Raw genomic sequence first — 21,693 nt, 5'->3', positions numbered from 1 at the left:
AACTAAAAATCTCCTTTCATCCTTAAGTATTCAATTAAATGCATACAGTTATCTAATGTGTATAGCCGGCTTCAAGGGTATGAATACATTTGTACAATTTTTTTTTACTGCTCAAATGCATTTAAAATAAAAACAAAAACACTTTTTAAATGGGTCCTGATTAAAAATATCTTACCGTTTTGTCAACAGCTCCTATGAGGACCTGTGTGTCTCTATGGGTACAGACTACAAACAAACCCTGTGCAGTCATACTCTCTACAGAATATACGTTACCAAGAAGCAGGGTTCAGATGGAAGCGGGCATGACTGCAGGACCAGACTACACAGGATTTATTTGTAATCTTCTAACCATGGAGACACATAGGTCTGCATAGGAGCTGTAAACACAAAACAGTAGGAGATTTTGTTTTTATCTAAGCTGCTTTCAAAAGTTCTTTTATTAATTTCATTTTACATGTATTGGTGCAAAATATTTTAAAGTACAGAATGGCATGTATTTTCACACGGTATGCGAAGTGCTGACATTGCTGCTCATTTTAAGGTCTAACATTATGTGCGGACTAATTTCTTTGAGGTTGGTGCGCCACGTTGCTGATAAATTCCATACATACATTATACAATTTCGGATGCTTTCAGAAGAAATAATGCATATACTTGATGATTAAAGTGGATATGTCAGCTGAGTATATTGCCCCTATGTAAGGGCAGCACATTACAGATACAAGTCCGTACTCCTGGAAGCCAAAAGTGCACAAAATGTTGTGCCGTTTGGCCAATAGGAGCCCTGATTGAATACAGAACTATGAGTTTGCTGCATTCTTCGTTATATATTCGCGAGGGTTGCCCTCTCCCTGCCTCCCAGGCTGATGATTGGCAGACTGCTGTGTATGCATACACACACACAAAAAAAAGACCCTAAAAATGGCATAAAAAAAAACCAAACTACAACGTACAAAGATACATGCGTTTTTAAAAAAAAAGGAAAAATAAAAACTATGGCGGTCTATGGCAGAAAAATGGCACTAACTGCTAGAAAAAACAAACAAACGTCAAGCCTTGCGGCATTTTGAAAATGACACCGAGCCCAAAAATGCAAAACAAAAAGAAAAAACACGCAACTAAAAAAAACGGCCATGTTCTGCAAAGCCCAGTGACACTAAGCATACACTTCATTCATTAGTTCAGAATACCCGAGGCTGCGGGCAAGTCATGAGCGGTACTGAATAGGCCTACTGTGCCTTTATGCCAATGTGATTTTCATCATCAGTGATGTATTACTAGAGATTTATTACACAAGCCATATGTAAACATCTCTTTACAGTATGACCGTATACTCCGTTTAATCATGGTTAATGCAGAATGTTGCTGTATACCCCAGGTAGGGTTTTGTGCCTGTAGAGCATGCTGGGACATGCAGTACGAAAACAGCTGGAAAGTCGTAGCTTGCTTGACGTACCCAATGCAAAGAAGAGAACAAAAAACTAATTAAACAGGAGCAATACACGTAACCCCGGGGGTGATCTTTGATGCCAATAATATGATCACTTGCGGAACACAATGATTTAGCATCTGGAGTAGCCTGAAATATAATTGTTGTGTCGTATTTGATAGAAGCCACACAGAAACGGGCAGAACATCACACAACAAACCACAAACAGTTGAGACTTTCTTCTTCTTAAACAAAAGAAGTTTTGTCTGGTCTCCATTTTTTTTTTTTTTTTCAACCCTTAAAGGACAAAGTCTTAGTCAAGATTGCAGGGGCTGGAGGAAAAGGTCTCAACTTCGTTCATAAGGCGCGAACTCCTAAGGATTGTCAAACTCATAAAAACCCAGGTTCACATTCATAATTTAGAGGATGAATTAAAGCAACACTCCAAGAAAACTGAAACAGAGTTATCACCAGTTTCAGGACCTGAAGGGGCGGGGCACGACTCAGAAATAAAGAGAACACCAAAGAGAGAAGTCATGCACCACCCCTTTAGGGCCTCTACTAGGTATAACGATTTTTCATGAAGTGTTCCTTTAAGATAATGTCATTGAGATGGCACATTTAAAAAAAAAAACAACAAATAAAGGAAAAAAGACGGAAAGTGTCAAACTACATGCACACATTGCGTAATTTGATGTAGAAAATCCACATCAAAGCCTCAGGTAAATTCACATCTAAAATCCGCACTTAATAGATTTTAGGTGAAGTTTTGACATTTTGATGTGGAAATAGGTCTGTTTATTGCTGCGAAATTTGGCGTGTGTTTTGCAAACTTTTTCAAAATTGCACCGCAGGTCAATTTAGGTGCGGAAAAATTCTGCAACGTGTAGATGAGATTACTTACTTTGCTGGTACTGTATAACGCTGCAGATTTGCCGCAGAAAAATCGGCGCAGCAAATCCTCACGTAATATGCATCGTGTGCATGTGGCCTTAGGATAATCATAGAAGGGAAGATATCTGACATTCCCCAGACCACCTACAACTGTAATATACTGTTTCATTAGCATTCACCGCAGTCAGAGTAAATACAGTCAAACTTCTTTCATCCAGCATCAAAGGGACCCAAGAAGTGCCAGATTATCAGATATTCTGGATTATCAAATGGTCATGGAAAGTCTAAACAGGCAAATCTATACATTTCTATCAACTATAATTAAAGCACTGGGTCCTTTTTGTAAACTTATACAGATGTAGCAAACTTTAACTTTATTCTTAATGCGTGTTATATACAAACATGTAGCAAACTTTAAATGGACAACAAAAACCAGTGAAAAAAAACAAGTTAAAGTTTCCTGCACCTGTATATCACTAATATACTAATAGAGCAGGGCAGCTGCACAGATTTCCTTTATTTGCAAATACGTTTTTTATGGTAGTCGCAAATCTGTGCGTTTGCCTACAAATTAGGCTACTATAGCTACAGGCGCAGCCTGTCATAAAACTGCCAGTGTCTGCCAACAGGCTGTGGGGCATAAAATTAGAATATATAATAAGATGATACGAATATATTAGGCATTTGCTGTTGATGCAATTGCCAAATAAAGCCGAAAGAGACACATTAACGTGAATTTTATGTCTATTTTAGTTCATGTTTATAGTGTAATTCTCCAACAGATTGACACCAGGCCCTCACATGGTATAATTACTGGCAGCACTCTAGGCATTACGCCCCGTGGCCTCGAGACATTCAGCCTTCATCCTACTTGGTGGGCCAAATGACAACTAACGTCTGGAGAAAACAGACAAACAAGATACAAAATATGCAAAAGTTTCTGCAAAAGAGGGTTAACATTTCATTAAAGTGGTCAAAAATTTCAGCATTTACCCAGGTGCCCCTAGGCAACTGTCAATATCTGAGCCAGCACATTAGCATCTGGTCTGAGTCGTTGAAAAGAAAGAGAAGAGATGTGAACATCTTCAGTTTGTGCTTCACGCTAATACTTGTATATTTGTAGACCATGTACTTGATGCGAAAATTATTACACCGACAACCTTAAAATCTATCATGGAAGCGGCAGCAGAAGTCATCAAGTGGATTTTGGAGTCTGTAACTGTGCAGTCATGTATGATAATTATTATAAAGGGTTATAAAAAAAACAAAAGAATAAGACACCAGATTTGATATGAAGAAATTACGAATATGAAGTAACCCGTTTTATTCAATGAAGTTTCAACCGGCAGCCGCTTTCATTGCTATGGGTTACTATACATCTGCGCTTTTACACTTTATACATAGTTCATTAAGACTTCTCATACAGTAAATCTTTCATTTACTGACCCTTATATTTTAAAGTGTATTATACCGTAATAAAGATGATTATGGGTACATCTGCACCACTAAACACAACCCCCCCTCATTTTATGATCAAAGGCTATAAGATGACAAAAATAGAATTTCTTATTATCCCCGATACAATGTTTCTGGTCCTTAGTGGACTACAACTGCACCCAACAGGTTCCTAGAGCGTATCATAGATGTCCTTAAAAAACAAGTGACCGATGCCCTTTAAAAGGGGAATTGCACTACAAGGCTATGTACACCTTTGAAGACTTTTTTTTTTTTACTAAAATAAATGTATTATAGATATTAATGCAACTTTGTAAGTGTTTTTTATAAAAAATAAATCTTAACTTTTTGAGATACAGCCTCTATGTATCCTCAATACATACAAGCTGCATCTTGCACGGAAACACGAATCTGTCAGTTCAGCGGGACTGACTGCTTTGGTGACAGCGGGTCCTGCGTGTCTGACAGGCAGGATCCACCTGTTATCGATCACATCAAAGTTCATAACTTAGATGTGATCGATAACCGGTGGATTCTGCGTGTCAGAGACATGCAAGACCCGTTGTCAGTCCTAATGACCTGACAGATTCAGGTTTCAACGCAAGATGCAGCTTGTATGTATTGAGGATACATAGTGGTTGTATCTCAAAAAGTTAATTTTTTTTACTAAAAAACATATTGCAAAGTTGCATTAAACACTATGTAATACATTTTTAGAGAGAAAAATAAAAAATCCTTAAAAAGGTGTACATAGCCTTGAGTTTATGTGCTATAGACATGTTGCAGACACCAAAAAATAAGTAACCAATGGTGGTCCAAAACCTTCACCAATGTTATCTTACGATATATCTAAAGATTTTTTTTTAATAATAATAATAATAATAATAATATCTTAAAAAAATACTGGAATGTTTGACTGGAGGCTTATCTTAACGTCCACATCTCTCTTTACACAAGAGACATAAAACACTACACACAAATTGGGCCAGGACAGACAGATGTGGCCATTTAGAAGAATTGGGCTGGGGGCAGGGCGTCAAAGACAGTAAGTCAAACGATTTATAATGATTTATTGCTTCTTTACTACACAGAAAGGCAATAAAAAGCTTTGACAGGGAAAAAAAAATTTACAAACAAAAATACCAGATATGTAAGTTATGTGCAAGTGGGAGTTATGACTGTTCAGTCTGGAAAATAAGATCGCAGAGTAGACAATCCAATTCTTATCACTACGATGGATAAATACTAAACTTCTCCAATCTGATGGGAAAACTGTTTAATACAAAAAAATTTCTGTATTTTAAAGTTTAAAGTAAATCTCCATCCTCAAATACTATTTGTTTTCTTTTTACGATTGGTCCAAATTCCTGGAGCTTTATTTTTTTGATCCAAAAAAACGATGGCTTCCTGCATCCGCCACTAGAGGGAGCTAACTGCAAACTGGTATACATTGAACTCAAAGATAAGGCCGTATGCAGTAAGCTCCATCTAGTGGTGGCTGTATATACTGAACATGTTATCTTTTAAAAGGCTTATCCAGGATTTTAAAATCTATGGCCTATCCTTAGATAGGTGGGGACATGCTATTGCGTTGCTGCTGCTAAACTACTTTCTTAATACTACGCTGCCCAGCATAGTGTCATTAGCTTTGAGCTAAGCAGCTTATTATCCAGAGACAGATTAGTTGCTAGAGATACACTGCCATTAAAAATAGGGTTACCATGCAGAACATCCCTAGCAACTAAGTTCGTCAAGACTTTAACTCAACTCAGGGAAAACTCTGCACTGACACAAGGCCGGGGATAGAGAAAGTAATAACCAAGCCAGTCAATTAGTCAAATAATTCTGCACAATAATGCAAATGTTCAAATCACAAGCAGCTTTACAAACCTTGATTCTTGCTGTTTTTCACCCCCTCTCGGCTCTTCTTTAAAACGGCTTTTAACATTTTCTCTGAGTCCTGCAATAAAATGAAAACCAAACATGAATACATAAAGACCTGTGTATTGCATATGTATCAAACGTGGCGATTAGTTCTTATTCACTTCAGATGGGCATCAATCGCTACTATTGGAACAAGTGAGGAGTCTGGTTGACCAAAGATCCCCACCGGCCAACTTGTGTAATCGGCCAACTAAATTTTAGAGAAACCATTACTCCTGATACATAAAATATGGTGGCAATGCAAACAGATCCTGGGAGTGGGAATGTGTACCAAATATACTCCCCTAGGGCATAATCCGGTCTTGTGGGAACTATATCAATTAGAGGGCATGCAAAAATGGGAATCGGCAGGGGTTAGGCGATTACAACACCTGTATGATAATGGGCTGAGATCGTTTCAGCAGATGAAAGACCTATTTCCACTGGAGCACAATATGTTTTACCAATATTTGCAGATCCGTCATGCCCTACAGGCGCAGGCGCATGTAGTGGACCTGACGGTCTGTGCTCTTGGGGTCCTAGAGTATGTGTGACGGGCTGACACGACCAAAGGCCTGATCTCAATGGCGTACAGGAGCTTACTGTCCAAACACCTGGGAAACCCGATGGTGCTGGTAAAAGCAAAATGGGAGCTGGATGTCGGTCCATTGACAGAGGAGGAGTGGGAGGAGATATTAGCGTCCACATGTCACTTATCACTCAGTCTGGCGCAGAGGAGATCCCAACTCTTCCTGATACATAGAGTGTACCGCACCCCGTGGGTATTAAAACAGATGGGTATTAGAGCGGATGCTAAATGTCCTAGGTGCACGGAGGAGAAGGCGGACATATTGCATATATTTTGGTCATGTGAGGCCCTGAGGACCCTATGGGGGGAAATACTGGATCTGATAAAGCAGGTGTATGGTCGGGAGTTGGCGGCAGACCCTAAAGTTATGTTGTTGGGAGCGGTGGGAGAATTGGAGAGTGACAGAATGGCAAGTCTGGCAATTGCCAAAATATTATATCAAACGAGGGAATGCATTGCTAAACACTGGCTGGACGCGGAGCCACCAGGGATGAGGGAAATTGTAGGAATGTTAAATTATAATATCCTGATGGAGTATAAGATATATTCTAAAAGGGGCATGGAAAAAAAAATTGAGAAACAATGGAGCAGATGGCTGGCCTGTCCTGAGGTGCTGTCACCTGAACTGAGCAGACTAAGGGCGAGAGTCGTCTGAGGAACTTGAGGTGACAGAGTCTGGACCAAAGAAGGGGTGGAGGTGAACCTTGATAAGAGAAATGTGCTCTGACCAGGAATGGTACTAGAAACAAAAGGGTAGAGATATGGAGGGGGGCTGTGCGGGGATTTCTTGATATGCTGTAACAATTGTATACAATGTTGGAAAATTGTAATGTGAATGTTAATGTGTTATTTCATTTTTGTGTTCGTATCAATAAAATTGGATTGATTTAATATTTTTTTCGAGAAACGACAAGACTAAGACCAGTTGGCCAATTACTTATGTTATGACCCCCTGTTGGCTCAAAAGAAATATTACTGCCTATAGTATTATGATTTGGGTCTCATGCACACGGCTGTATCACAGGTCAACGTTGTATGGAGCCATAATAGGGCACCTTTAGTGGTGCATGGGGCCTTACTGTATCTCCTAATACCGCAGACTTAAAATCACACAAAAGAAAAAATGCAGCACGCTTATATACCATATAACACAGGGAATATCTCCCATTTATGGTACCGGACAAAGCACCATATGGTCGAACACATAGTACAGAATCACAAGGGTTTTGGGTGTGCCGCCGTAAAGCCTCCTGCACACGGCTTTGCCAATAAAGTCACATTTTGAGCATGCGGTGCCGAATCTTAATCTTCAATAAATACAAAGGGAAGGACCAATAGTGGGTGGGCGTGATACAGTTATAAAAGGTTGCCTGCCGGCAAAAGAGAGCCCTGTTTTCCAACTATTATATAGAAAATAAAAAAGTCTTTATTATATTTGCAACAAGGACAGACTACATAAAATTTAAAAGTTAAAGTCCATTTCTGACAGCAGTCAGCGTAGTGCCAGACGTAGGAGTTCTGTCTAGGAAGGGTTAAGTACCACGACTACAGAGCGCTACATTCAGTTAATACAGAGTTAGATACTAGAGCGTCAATAGGACAATTATTAAAATGAAGGTAGAAGCCCCCCCGACATGTTTCGCTACGATGTAGCGTCTTCAGGGGTATCGGGGCCAATGACAGAGAGCGGCGGAGTTAATATTTAATTAGGCCTATTGACGCTCTAGTATCTAACTATGTATTAACTGAATGTTGCAAATATAATAAAGACTTTTTTATTTTCTATATAATAGTTGGAAAACAGGGCTCTCTTTTGCCGGCAGGCAACATTTTTTTGAATCTTAATCTTCAACCTGTTGTTATAACCTCAATTTCTGACAAGTGTGTCTCAATCATCCACACCAGATCATAAGAACCCTGAACACTAATCTAATGGTATATTGTGAACGGATCTAATTTCTTTTGGTCTAGTTTGCCAATGGAGTAAACCCAGCCAGACACTAATAGATGACATATTGTCTATCCTTAGAACCCCCTTCATGCACCTCGCCTTCCCTTTTCTACAATTATCTTATATCATACATACACCAAATATTTTTTGTTCTAAAACTTTTTTTGGGGGGGGGGGGGGCGGTGCAGCATAGAAAAAAAAAAATCTGCATCCCACATGCTGTCAGCGTTTGAAGGCTAAATCCGGATACTTTGAAGTCTTGTGCTTAAGGAAGGACAAAAAAAGCTGGCAAAACACCAAAGCTATAGGGAACACAAAGAATAATATCAAAACCTTATGGGGAAGCTAAAATATCTGGTTAATATATCAACCGACCTATAGCTGGGGGGATATGAAAGGACAATGATACAGGGAAAGCGTATATAGGGATAGATATAGATCCGGTGCTCCGTCGCACAGATTCTGAGATTTTCCTAGATTTTTCTAGCGCTTCTGGGGGACCGGAAGTCTAGCTGCACAGACTTCTTTGATGACTATACGACTCTTCATCATGTGACCGACCCCGATGTGCTCTATATACAAGCAGGAGCACCTGGGACCTGATTCAGCAAACTGGTTTATCCAATATACTCCATAAAATAGTCCCTACGCCATTTTAGCAGAATATCGGCCTGTGTTTAGTGTTGGAATCTGGAACTTTAAAGCTTGAGGCCATATAGTGACCGCCGTCATATCTGGTACAACGTCTGCTTTAAGGCCGCACTGGATTGCAAGGATTATTCTATCTTCTTTTCAATCTCATGCAAGTTTACCGCAGTTTGACTCCATTCCTCAAGAACCCATAATAACCAACACAATGGTACCAAGCAAACGTTAATTCTGGAGCTCTAGAATCTTCATCCCTTCATGGATATGGCACGAATATTTATTACAAGTATATCAGTTTACTTGGATCACTGTATCCCCACTTTACACAGGAGAGGCAGGTGCTGGGCTTGAATTACAAAGATGTCCTCTCTTTAATCCACATCAGGCGACACCCAAGCCCAAATAAAAATGCAATAAATTCATGCACATCTCTGCCCGTGTGGCGTTAGTGTGGTTTCCGTGTGTCATCAGTTTTTCTCATCTGTGAGCACTTCCTGGTTTTACTTATTTTTTTCCATGCATTTCTTTAGGAAATGATGCGCCCATGGACTTCAAGGGCGACGTGGCCTGCAAAAACGGACCAGAATAGGACATGCGGTGAGTTGCAACGGACACATGCTCCATGAAAAAACACGCATGTGTGAATAGCCCAATGGACATGCATGGGTCAGTGTGCTGTCCGTTATTTCAACAGATAGCACGCGGACGTGCAATACGCTCGTCTGAATGAGGCCGTACGAGACATAAAAAAAGGATAGAAAAAAATAGAAACTGTCTATTACTTGGGCACAGTTCTTCTGTATCTAAGATTGCAACAGACAGTGATAATGGCTGATCGATGGATAGTGATACTAGTACTAATATATGTATGTAGCCAATGACCGAGGGGTACATTTCAAACATGTGCAGAAATTACCATCAGGGTGGCATGGTGGGTAATTGAAAAATCAAGGTGGCAAGAAAAACGGCAAAAACCTTGTAAGTGCATACAAAGCAAAACATATACCCCAGGATATAAAAAAAGATGGAATTGGGGAGGAAAGTTAGAAGGTAAGATCAAGTAGTAATTTTTTGGACTTTAAAATATCCATTACTTTTTATTGTTATTGTCCAGGCTACTTTAAATCAAGGTCCCAGAGTTAGTAAGGAAGGATCATACTTTACACTGCATCCTAGCTCCATTCTGTAAGGTTTCCGCTGCCCCTGATGAACAGAATACCATAGGTCTACTGTGGTAGTCTTTGTAGTAAAAAAGGAAGTCTGACTGACCCATTATAAAATCAATGGGATCAGTCTGGGTCCATTGCAGAGCGGATAAAAACGGATCCATTGTGGATCCTGTAGAAATGGAACCCATGACAATAGAGGGTTGCTTCTTATTACTAGGCCAGATTACTTTAGCCGTTATAAGAACATAGAAGCGTTCAGGAGGATTAGGGTTAAAAACCTAAATGGGCATGCCCAGCAAAAAGTTTCTTGAAATTTGAGAAGACTCTAGAATGGTCATAGATGGGTCAGCTTGAGTAATAAAATATTGGCTTGTAGGCACTTGAAGGAAATTTTGGAGATAATGGAATAAGCATGGAAAAAAGATCACCAAAACCCCCCAAAAAAACTAGGAATTTGGGGTATATAAAGAGAGTCTCTCTACATTAGGACAATATTTGGACTGAACTCCAATGAGTTCCAAAAACTCAATGTCGATAATGATGTAAAATGAGCAGATGGAATTTAGATTTGTGGCGGTTAAAGATATAAATGAGCAAAGAAATATCTTCCTATGCACATTGGTTTGTCATGGCTTGTTTGGAAAGCCCTGACCAGGTCACATTTAGCTGTTCAGGATCATCTGTGATTACTCCGCACCCTGAAGCAAATACATCTGGACTCGCAACTTCCATAGAATAGAGTCACTGAGATCAGACCCGGATGTCCACTTACTGCTCCTCAGTCAGTCATGGATGTACTTTAACTTCCTTTTCGGATATTCCTAAGTATGTGCAAAGCAATGCATGCAATATTTTACAGAACAAATTAGAATATGGAAACAGAGCCGTCTAGAAGAATAGCCGGTGGCTTAAGACTAAACACTTTGACCTTGGACCTCATCCAGTTTCTTCAACTGTAACAGATGGAATATATGTAAACACACAAAAAGATTACATTTATGCACATACATAACAGGCCGAATACTAGAAATACTTTACACTCAACTCTTGCAGAGACGACCAACAGACAATAGGAACTATTGAGTTCCTGGTAACAGCAGCACCAAGCAGCAGCTGGCTGCCAGCCTCTTTTTGCCCTTCACAAGGTCAAAACTCAAGGACTGCTGGGGTCTATAGCTGCACATCAGGGTAAACAACTGGGCTGGAGATGCAGATTTTTTTCCTCGCTGCTTATGCTGTACAGAACTCATTGGAAGGCAGAGCCCAAGGGGGGACATACCATAGAGGCAGACAAGGCAGCTGCTATTGGGGGGGGGGGGGGGTCGATGACTGAAGGGGGGTCCAAATCTATTTGCCCCATTCCTGCACAATGCTCCCTGTCGACAGTGGTGTCCGCAAATAAGGGAAGGGGAAAGTGGTCCATTGGATAGGAGGATCGACCAGCACAAAACTGACTGTCGCAAAACATTGTGTGGAATGGCATAGTGACAAACCACCACCACCAGAAGGGAGCCCTATTTTGCCCTTGCTACAGCAACCCACTCTCCCCTATGTTGGGCTCGCCACCTCCATCTTAAAACCAAGTTCTATACGAAAAGGGTTGATAAAGTGCATCTCCTTGTTCTACATATCTTCCATTCAAATGAATGGGGCAACTGGGTAGAGTCCCACTAATGTTATAGTTATAAAAGAAAAATCTAGCTCCTAGCCACTCTACACCTGGATATATAACGTAACGCGATAGACAATGCAGCTCTTTGGAAACCCATGTTACAGCACAGGCAGGTACGTTTTGGCCTTAGAAAAAATTGCTCCTTTAACTGAATAACAGGCGAGTTGGCAGGACTCTTTCACAAACTATAATTAAGAATGGCAGGACAAGGAGACTATAATTACAAGGATTCCAGAGGTCCGGCCTGAAGAATATGAACATATATAAGTGACAATAAGGCTGAATCAGCAAGGCTGCGCCCGGTGCTCTGAGTCACGTTGTATTATTATGTTTTCATGCTTGGCAACTGCCCTTTGGTACAAGGAAAACTGTAATTCAAGGGAGAACATACTAAAGGTAATTTAGACTTCCTGAGCCAAATCTGCTCTGGTTATAGAGGACGCACACAAAGAAACGACAATAATATAATTTAAGTGAAGTATTTTTGGGGCATTATATGGCTTCCACATGACTCCTAGACCAGCATGATGGGTATTATACATAATTATATTCTTGTCGTCCAGATAAATAATTGGCGGGTGTATGGTAAGCAGGAAGGACTACAGATTGTGTAAAGTTATACGTGGGTCAGGATATACACGCCGTTGACCTTATACTGGAATAGTACATAAATATACAGATGATTAATGATAGCTAAACAATACAACGATTAGCACATGGAGGCGTTAAACAAGCGTGGACTGGGCCAGGGTTTTATTGCGCATGGTTTCACTGTAGAAAAGGTTTTGGGTCATTTACAAAGTTATATGGTCAATGATTTGGGAAAACAAGACTCCCATATTCATGTTCTTAAATGCCCAGTTAAAACACCATATGGAATTTTATGCACACCAGTCAAATATGGTACATCTGTCCTAAATGAGGACTTTTACAAGTGACCTTTTTGAGAAAAACATTGCAGTTTTTGTGGAAATGTTACATGCAGTTTTTCTTTAGACCAAACACAGTAGTGGATTCAAAAGGAATGAGAAAAATAAAGGAATGACTTATACTTCTTCATGCTGGATCCACTAATGGATTTGGCTCAAACCTGCAGAAAAAAAAATGCAGTAAATTTTTTATTTTTTTTAAATAAGCTGTATGTGAAACCACCCTCATGGAGGACAGAAGTCATAACTGATACATACACATAGAGCATCAGTTATACCACGGACTAGTGTTACAATCCGTATGAGTACTTAAAGTGTAGCTAAACGTTCGACAAACTTCTGACATGTCATAGTGACATGTCAGAAGTTTGTATTGGTGGGGGTCCGAGCACGGAGACCCCCACCAATCGCTAGAACAAAGCAGCTGAAGTACTCGTGTGAGCGCTCAGCCGCTTCATGTCTGTTCGGCTTTTTCCGGAAAAAAAATGTATCGGTGTATGGACTCAATAAAAAGTCTATGAGCCCGTATTCCGATACATCGGCTTTTTGGAAAAAGCCAAACAAAAACGAAGCAGCTGAGCGCTCCCACAAACGCTTCAGCTGCTTCGTTCTAGCGATTGGTGGGGGTCTCCATGCTCGGACCCCCACCAATACAAACTTCTGACATGTCACTATGACATGTCAGAAGTTTGTTAAACAGGTAGCTACACTTTAAAGAGTACTCATAGGGTACGGTTATCTACATTACAGCGCCGATCAGATTATGTAGGAGATAGGGCACTTATAATCTGGTGACAGAGCCTCTTTAAATTCTTGCATGAACTGAGCATTAAACAGGGGATTCCCGGGACACTTGTTTCCAGGCAACATGAGATGTTGTAGCTCAGTGACCACCAAGCTGCAGTCACACTGGGGCAGATTTACTATGGTCTTTGCACCAGAATGCTGGACTAAGTTGCCCCTTTTTGGCACAATTCCTTTTAGACAAACTTATCAGTGAAATGCGCCAAAAAAAAACAGACAAGGGGGCATGACAGTGGAAAAGTGGCGTGGCATAATATGCGCCAAATTGCACAAACATTTTGGTAAACTAAAATAAGCCAATCAAGATGAGGTATACATTAGACAGAAGTGTCTAAGGATGTGCCAAATTTATCACCCAGCATGAGCCACGGTTATAAATTTGGCGCATTTTAAACCGTAAGGGGTATTCTCAGATTTAAAAAATTACCTGGTCGACTGAATTTCTGATAGTTGGCGGTACCAAAGCTAGGGCCCCCACCGATCACGAGAACGGGGGCCCTGAACCCCCAGAATCTCCTCACCCTCAGTGAGGAGGAGCTTGAATGGAGCCACATTTAAACACGTGCCCATTGCTCCATTCAAGGTCTATGAAAATGACGGAAACAGCAGAGTGCTGTACTCGTGTACCGCAGATCCAATCAATGTCCTCCTCAATGCGATTGAGCAGAGACAAGCGTAATAAAATATTTTATACTTCTATGTAATAAAAAATAAAAAATGTAAAAAAAATTACATGTAGACCTAGTGAAAAGCGTTAAATGCTACAGTAAAGTCTACTGAAATTCTAGTATATTTTATATTTAATCCACAAAAGAGGGAAAATAAAAATATAAAAAACGTAAAACAATAGAAATACCAAAAGCCAGGCTCTGTTTAGACGCAATAAAACAAAACAGCAGCTTGATAAAGTTTTATGACAGAATGAACATGAAAACTTATGATTTGTAGGGAATTCACAATGGGGCCAGGCTATAAATATGAGCCTGACGACAGTTTTGCTTGAGTATCATTAAAAACGACTTGTTGATTAGACAGTGAATCATAGCACAAGGAATAAAAAAAAAAAAAAAAAATTATATAAAAAGTTTGTAAAATATCCGAAACAAGCAGAGATGGCCTGCAGCACCGAACATGTAAAGTCAATATCCTGTTTCCTATCTGCAAGTCATCATAAACTTACATAAAAGAACAAATGTGAAGACTAAGTGGACTTTTTTTTAACCCGTAAATGTTTAGATGTTCGGGAAAGAACATATGGGCAGAATGGACTAGAATCCTTGAACAGGAATAAACAAATCTGTAAAGCATTGGTAGAATCCAAGCACAACCAATTCAAGGGGTTTTCCAAAAGTTTTCAAATTTTCGTTTAGGCCTTGTTCAGACGAGCGGATTCCACGTCCGTGTTACGCGCGTTAAAACAACGCACGTCACACGGACCAATGCAATTCAATGGGGCCATTTAGACATTGTGGTTTTCACCCAGCGTGTCTCCGCTGCGTGAAACTCACTGAATGTCCTATACTTGTGCATCTCGCACCCATTGAAGTCAATGGTTGCGTAAAAATCACAGGCAGCACACGAACGCACATCCGTGTGCTGTCCGTGATTCACCTAACAGTTGCTAAAGAAATGATGAGAAAAAGAAAAACGCCTCCTTCAGTTTAGTTTGCTGACGTAAAAAACGCATGACATACTGCGTAAAAAACGCAGACACGCACCATACACTGATGTCACACGGTACTGCAACACAGGAAAAACGCTGTGTTTTTTACGCGCGCAAAACGGACACATTCGTGTGAATAAGGCCTTAAACTGCTACCAGCTCTGTACAGGCACCCGGACATTCCCCAAATGCAATTTAACCCGTTCTGACACTTTCTATGATACCATCCAACGGTTCTGTTGTCTATCTTGCACATTTCCGGTCAGCGTCAATTTCAGTTAATGTGGCAGCACTAGTGTCTCTTCCCTCCTCATATCCGGCCAAACACCTGTGAAATGTAAGGCCGGCCGGCTCATCCACTTCAATAAACTTTGCCCACCTACTCCACCTCCGCGTGCCCAACTTTTCCACCTAGTCTGTGGGTGTACTTAGCGATGACGTACCCAGCAATGAACAGCATTATGGGGGATGTGTGTGTTATGTAAGCGGAACAATTGGATTTTGAGAAAGCTGCATCACATGACCAGCGGACCAAATGGGTTAACTGTACATTAACAAGACAACATAAAAATTAGTAAAGTGCTTAATTACCTTAAAATAGATGACTGAATGGTGGTTTGCATCATCTGACAAACCCTTTAAGGCTGTGTACACATGATGTTTTTTGCCTAGGTTTGACGTATGCGCCGGTAAAAGCTACGTTAAATGTTGGCTTTGACAGATGCCTAACAGTGGCATCGTCACCCATAGGCTAGAAGGGTATCAGCTTAACGTATACGTCATGAAAACGAGTCACGAGGGAGTTAATGACGTATCCATTAAATGGAGACCATTCTACGCTATGGGTGACTCATGTCACTGTTAGGCATCCGTTTAACTTAACCGCCACCCATAGGCTATAATGGCATCTGTTTAGCAGATACATCATGAAAAGTTCTCGTCGGGATAGCGTAATTCATACTTTTTTCAGTATACCGACCAGACAAAGGCCAAAAGGACACTCTATTGGCCTCTGACAATGGAGCCCTATGGACACGTGTACTTCAGGGGCTTTCCTAAAGTACACGCTAAACATAGGGTCAAAACGTGATGTAAACAGAGCCGAATAATAGATGCAATGTCTTATCTATTCCAAAACTTAGAGGTCCTCATGTCTCAAACTTTTCTCATAGTAACCATTTTGTGCATAAAACCCATAGTTGATAATTAATCTTTGCCTAGTTGTTATATCCATTATTTGAGATTTAGGCCATGTAGGGGGCATGTGGGGTAATTCTAACAATTGGAAAAGTTTAATACAGTAGTGCCACAATAGGGGTAGGAGAGGCAGCAATCATAATTGGGCCAAAAAAAATGGGGGCTCTAGACCAATCTGGCACAAAGGTTCTATAAATAGGCAGGACATACAGTATGCCCAAAATGTATTTACACTCAATTGAAGTGTTTATATTCTATTGCTTATATAAAACCGACATTCTCCAGCACTGTACAGAAATGATCATTCACATTAGTCCCGGCTTCCACAGAGCCGCACAATCTAATTTCCTTATCTACCTTGTGGGAGGAAACCCATGCAAAACACAGGAGAACGTACATACTCCATGCAGATGTTGGCCTTGGTCGGATTAGAACTCAGGACCCCAGTGCCGCAAGGAAATGGTGCTAACGACAGCCCAACCATATTATACAAAAAATAAGTACTTCAGTTTTAGTGTACAGAGATCCCATACGGTATATGCAAGGTCATAGTTGGTTAGATGGTGGACCCCGCTATAGATATTGTACCAAAGTCCACTGGCTTCAAGTTATGCTTATAACTCAATAATAAACTAAGCAAATTTTCCTATTAAAAAAACAAAAACGGAATCCGTGATCCAACACACCATTGGCATTGAGGAGACCAGTGTATGGGTCCCTAGGTGTAAATATCACAGAAACAGAAGATCTATTTCTGGGCTTCATGAAGAATTAGTTTTTACCATATTTCTGAGATTTACGTCCAGGAAATACAGCAGTCATCAAGTTGTCAGTAAGAGGTTTAGGAAGCAATAATGGAAAATCTAAGTAGTCAGGGAATCCGGATCTTCAGAGAAGCGGAAATTTCACAAGAGTGAATGTAAACAAGGCTTCCCTTTAGCATCACCCTATTTACAAGGCCCCTTTAAGCGATAAGAAAAAACACATTTCTTGCTATTCAAAAATGGTCATAAAAATGGCATGAAAAAGGGCCTAACCCTTTTTCACGCCATTTTTATGACCATTTTTGAATAGCAAGAAATTTGTTTTGATGACGGACACATAGTGGACTCTTTGAAAAAGACACATTGTGAGATACAATGTATTCCTATAAAATTCAACTATTACACAGAAGACCAGGTGTTATGTCGAAAACCAAAAAATACATTTCTGAGATAGTAACGTGACCTTCTAAGAAAAGGGCTGATCTGTAATGAGGATGCCGATAATAAAATTCTGAAATATTGACCTCTGTTCCGCCAGGTGAGGCAGCCACCACATCGGCCTCTCTCCCTTCAAGTCTATGGAAACCCCATTACCACTTCTATGAATACTAAGGCTTAAACCACATGGTGCAGAGTTTTTCCATCACGGATTTCAAAGAAAGTCTAATAAAATCCACATGTTAACTTTGGATTTTGGTGCCACTTTGTTCCGCTACATGTTGATAAGGTTTATAAAACCTCATCCACATGTATCGTACTGCAAATTGCTTTAATTTTTAAGTGCGGAATACACAAAAAATAATATGTACTAATAATCTGAATCTGTCGTACTGTTACGCCACAACTTCAAATTGGCAAATTTTTCATTTGGTACCATCATTATTCATCTAAAAATCAAAATTTTATGCTCTTTTTTTAATAAAAAAAAGACAAAGAAGAAAAAGAAGGAGAATCCAAAATTATTTACACACACACCCTCACTAATTCAGGCCATATATAACCTGACAAAAAAAATAAAAAATTATATATTTATTTATTTATTATTTATTTTTTTAAGCAGCTTCTTGTTTTAATATCAGAGGGTCACCATCCCTACTGTTTCACTTCCTTTTTTTCCCCATATGTTCAGCAAGTACAATATCTACCCTGATAATCTTTCATACCATTCTTATCATTGCTAAAAATACATCCAGACCACACTCCGCCCCGACATTCCGATAAAAGGGTCCTGGATTATTGCACAGTGTCACACAGAAACCAGGCGACTCTCCAGACTACTAAAACACTAATGTGAGCAAATGTAAATTTTATATTATACCTCACAGAGCACCATTCTATAAAGGATCATTAAACCTTAACAGTAAAAACAAAAATTATTAAAATTTATTTATTTAGGACTAAATAGCTCTAGACAATCATACACAATGGAAAATGTCACGCATACAAACAAGCTTCACTCACACATAGGTAACGTGTCATCTTAAGTATTGTACGAATAGTAAGAATAGAATCTGGACTGACAATACGCTTTACTTGAAGATGTATTTACGAAACTATCCTATTGCTAAGGATGTGTTCACATCAGCGTTGGGCTTCCGTTCAACTTTTCCACCGGAGGTACCGATGAACGGAAACCATAGCTTCCGTCTGCATTACCATTGATTTCAATGGTAATGCCTCCATTGCATGGTTTCCGTTTGTTTCCGCTCTGTAAAGATTCTATTTTTATTTTTTTTTAGCAGAAACAATAGCGTAGCCCAACGCTGATGTGAACAGGCCCTAAAGAGTCCATTGAGGAAATATTCATCCATGGACGGTATTATGGTCCAGTCATACATTGAAAACCACAAGAAAATCCTTAAAAATGTTAACACTTCAAGGAATCCTTTGCAGCGTCTCTCTATGCAATCTCGTCCAGTACACCATTACTTGCTCCGTCACCACATCCAAATGTGCAAAACAATTTTATATTATATATATATATATATATATATATATATATTAAATTGCAAAAGATTCCTCGAAGAGGCCCCATCTTCATACTCCAGAGCTCTCTGTTTAATAAACTTATCCCCAAGGACCATAATTCAATGCCCCTAAATCCTTAGTTTAAATATTTGCCAACTTTTCCTTAAAACATAAAGCTTTGGGCAAGTGTAAAAGTTCAAGCGATGTCTTTCAACTGTTAATTTGTTTACTTAGGATGTGAAATTTTTTTAGAAACAGGACATTAAAAATGAAAAAGTAATTATTAGCAGGGCGAGGCTGGAGACCTGTAAGAAAAGCAGAAGGTTAATCTGCTAATAAAATGTCAAACCTAATTATGAAACAAAGGAAGGTCTTTTACTGTTTGCATTTTTATATAAATCATACATTTCACAACTTAAAAAAGGCAAAATAATAATAAAAAATAAATAAAAATCTAACTATGATCTTGGCACATTCGAACAGCTACCTTCGAGTTGACAATGGGTCATTTTCTGCTCTGTTAACACAACAATAATTTGAAAACCTATTTCTTTAGTATTTTCCAATGCAGATCATATTTCTTTGACAATAAGTACTCTGTTAGGAGATCACCGATGGAATTATCAAATTACCTGCCAAGAGCCAGCTATCTCCAAAATTCTCAGGACGGAGATCATACAATGTTTCAGTCTTAATCCTCGTACACAGCCTATTCCAAGATGCAAAACGGTTATTGATCTTTTATGTTCTCTTCTAACCATGTTTTTGAGTTCAGACTGTTAATCCAATTCTGTCAATCTTTTTACAATTGGAACTTTAGGATGAAAATTAAAAAAAACTAAAAAAAAACACACTATGGCATGTGCCAAGGGACCCATCTTGTTTTAGAGAGAAATTATAGACCATACAATAGTGTACTTTTTATTTTATTTATTTTGGTAATTACTTGATTGCACTTGGATGCTTTAATTTTATCATGAAAGAAAAAAGAAAAGTCTTAATAAATGGATGCTGGTTTCGACAGTTTATATAATGAATTATTAATCTCTGTTGCCATTATATTTTTGTAGCACCTCTATTAGAATAATAATTCAGTCAATACTCCATTAATTACAAGATAAAATCTTTTTGTTTACTGTGTTCTGGAAACATTGCTCGAGACACTGAAGCACATTGCACTTACAGTGTATTCAGAAAGTCTTCAGACCCTTTCACGGTTTTCACTTTTTGTTATGTTGAGGAATGGAACTAGAATAAAAAAAAAAACACAACAACTTTTCCCCATCATACTGCTCTCAACACCTCATAATGATAGTTAATTAATTTTGACATTTTTGCAAAATTATTAAAAATTAAAACAAAAATTTCACATGGACGTAAGTATTCAGAACCTTTGCTATGACACTTGAAATTTATCTCTGGGAGCCTCCCATTTCTCTAGATTATTTTTTAAATGTTTATACACCTTGATTGGAGTCCACCTGTGGTAAATTAATTTGATTGGACAAGATTTGTAAAGACGAACCCTTATATAAGGTCTCTAGGCTGACAATGCGTATCAGAGCAAAAACCAAGCCATGAGGAGGAAAGAACTGCCTGTAGAGCTCAGAGAAAGGATTGTGTGGAGGCACAGATCCGGAGAAACGGTACAAAAACAATTCTGCTGCACTGAAAGTTCCCAAGAGCACAGTGGCCTCCATAATTCTTAAATGGAAGAAGTTTAACACAACCAGGACTCTTCCTAGAGTTGGCCGCCCCACTAAACTAATTAAATCGGGGGAGAAGGGCCTTGGTAAGAGGTGACCAAGAACCAAATGGTCACTCTGGTTGAGTGCCAAAGATCCTGTGTGCAGATAGAAATGTCCAGAACGTCAGCCATGACGGCAACACTCCAACAATCTGGGCTTTTTGGCAGAGTGGCCAGAAAGAAGCCTCTCCTCAGTAAAAAAGATGCATGAAATCCCGCCTGGAGTTTGCAAAAAAAGCACCTAAAGGACTCTCAGACTGTGAGAAACAAGATTCTGTGGTCTGATGAAACCAAGATTGAACTTTTTGGCCTCAATTCTAAGTGTCATATCTGGAGGAAACCAGGCACTGCTCATCACCTGCCCAATACCATCCCTACAGTGAAGAATGGTGGTGGCAGCATCATGCTGTGGGGTGTTTTTCAGTGGCTGGGACAGGGAGACTGGTCACGGTTGAGGGAAAGATGAATGGAGCAAAATACAGAGATATTATTAATGAAAACCTGATCCAGAGTGCTCTTGACCTCAGACAGGGCCGAAGGTTCACACTAAGCATACAGCCAAGACAACACAGGAGTGGCTTAGGGACAACTCTGTGAATGTCCTTGAGTGGCCCAGACAGAACCCTGACTTGAACATCTCTAGAGAGACCGGAAAATTGCTGTCCACCGACGGTCCCCATCCAACCTGACAGAGCTTGAGAGGATCTGCAGAGAATAATGGCAGAAAACCCCTAAATCCAGGTGTACAAAACTTGTGGCATCATACCCAAGACGACTGGAGGCTGTTATCACTGCCAAAGGTGCTTCAACTAAGTCCTGAGTAAAGTGTCTGAATACTTCGGTCAATGCAAAATTTTAGATTTTCCTTTTCAATAAATTAGCAAAAATTAC

At 39.6% G+C, this 21,693-nt stretch overlaps 1 protein-coding gene across 3 annotated transcripts in view; it reads right to left on the bottom strand.

Annotated features, from left to right (window-relative positions):
* Positions 1 to 21,693, bottom strand: part of TANC1 (tetratricopeptide repeat, ankyrin repeat and coiled-coil containing 1) — a 181,737-nt gene that overhangs the window by 107,076 nt on the left and 52,968 nt on the right. For all 3 annotated transcript variants that reach the window (XM_075829316.1, XM_075829314.1, XM_075829317.1), the window contains exon 2: positions 5,669 to 5,738. In XM_075829316.1, coding sequence (XP_075685431.1) covers positions 5,669 to 5,726 — 58 coding nt within the window. In that variant the 5' untranslated portion in view covers positions 5,727 to 5,738. The remainder of the gene's footprint in view (positions 1 to 5,668; positions 5,739 to 21,693) is intronic.

The sequence above is a fragment of the Rhinoderma darwinii genome, chromosome 6 (genome assembly GCF_050947455.1).
Source record: "Rhinoderma darwinii isolate aRhiDar2 chromosome 6, aRhiDar2.hap1, whole genome shotgun sequence".
Lineage (NCBI taxonomy): Eukaryota > Metazoa > Chordata > Amphibia > Anura > Rhinodermatidae > Rhinoderma > Rhinoderma darwinii.
This window is presented reverse-complemented; position numbering and strand designations above follow the sequence as displayed.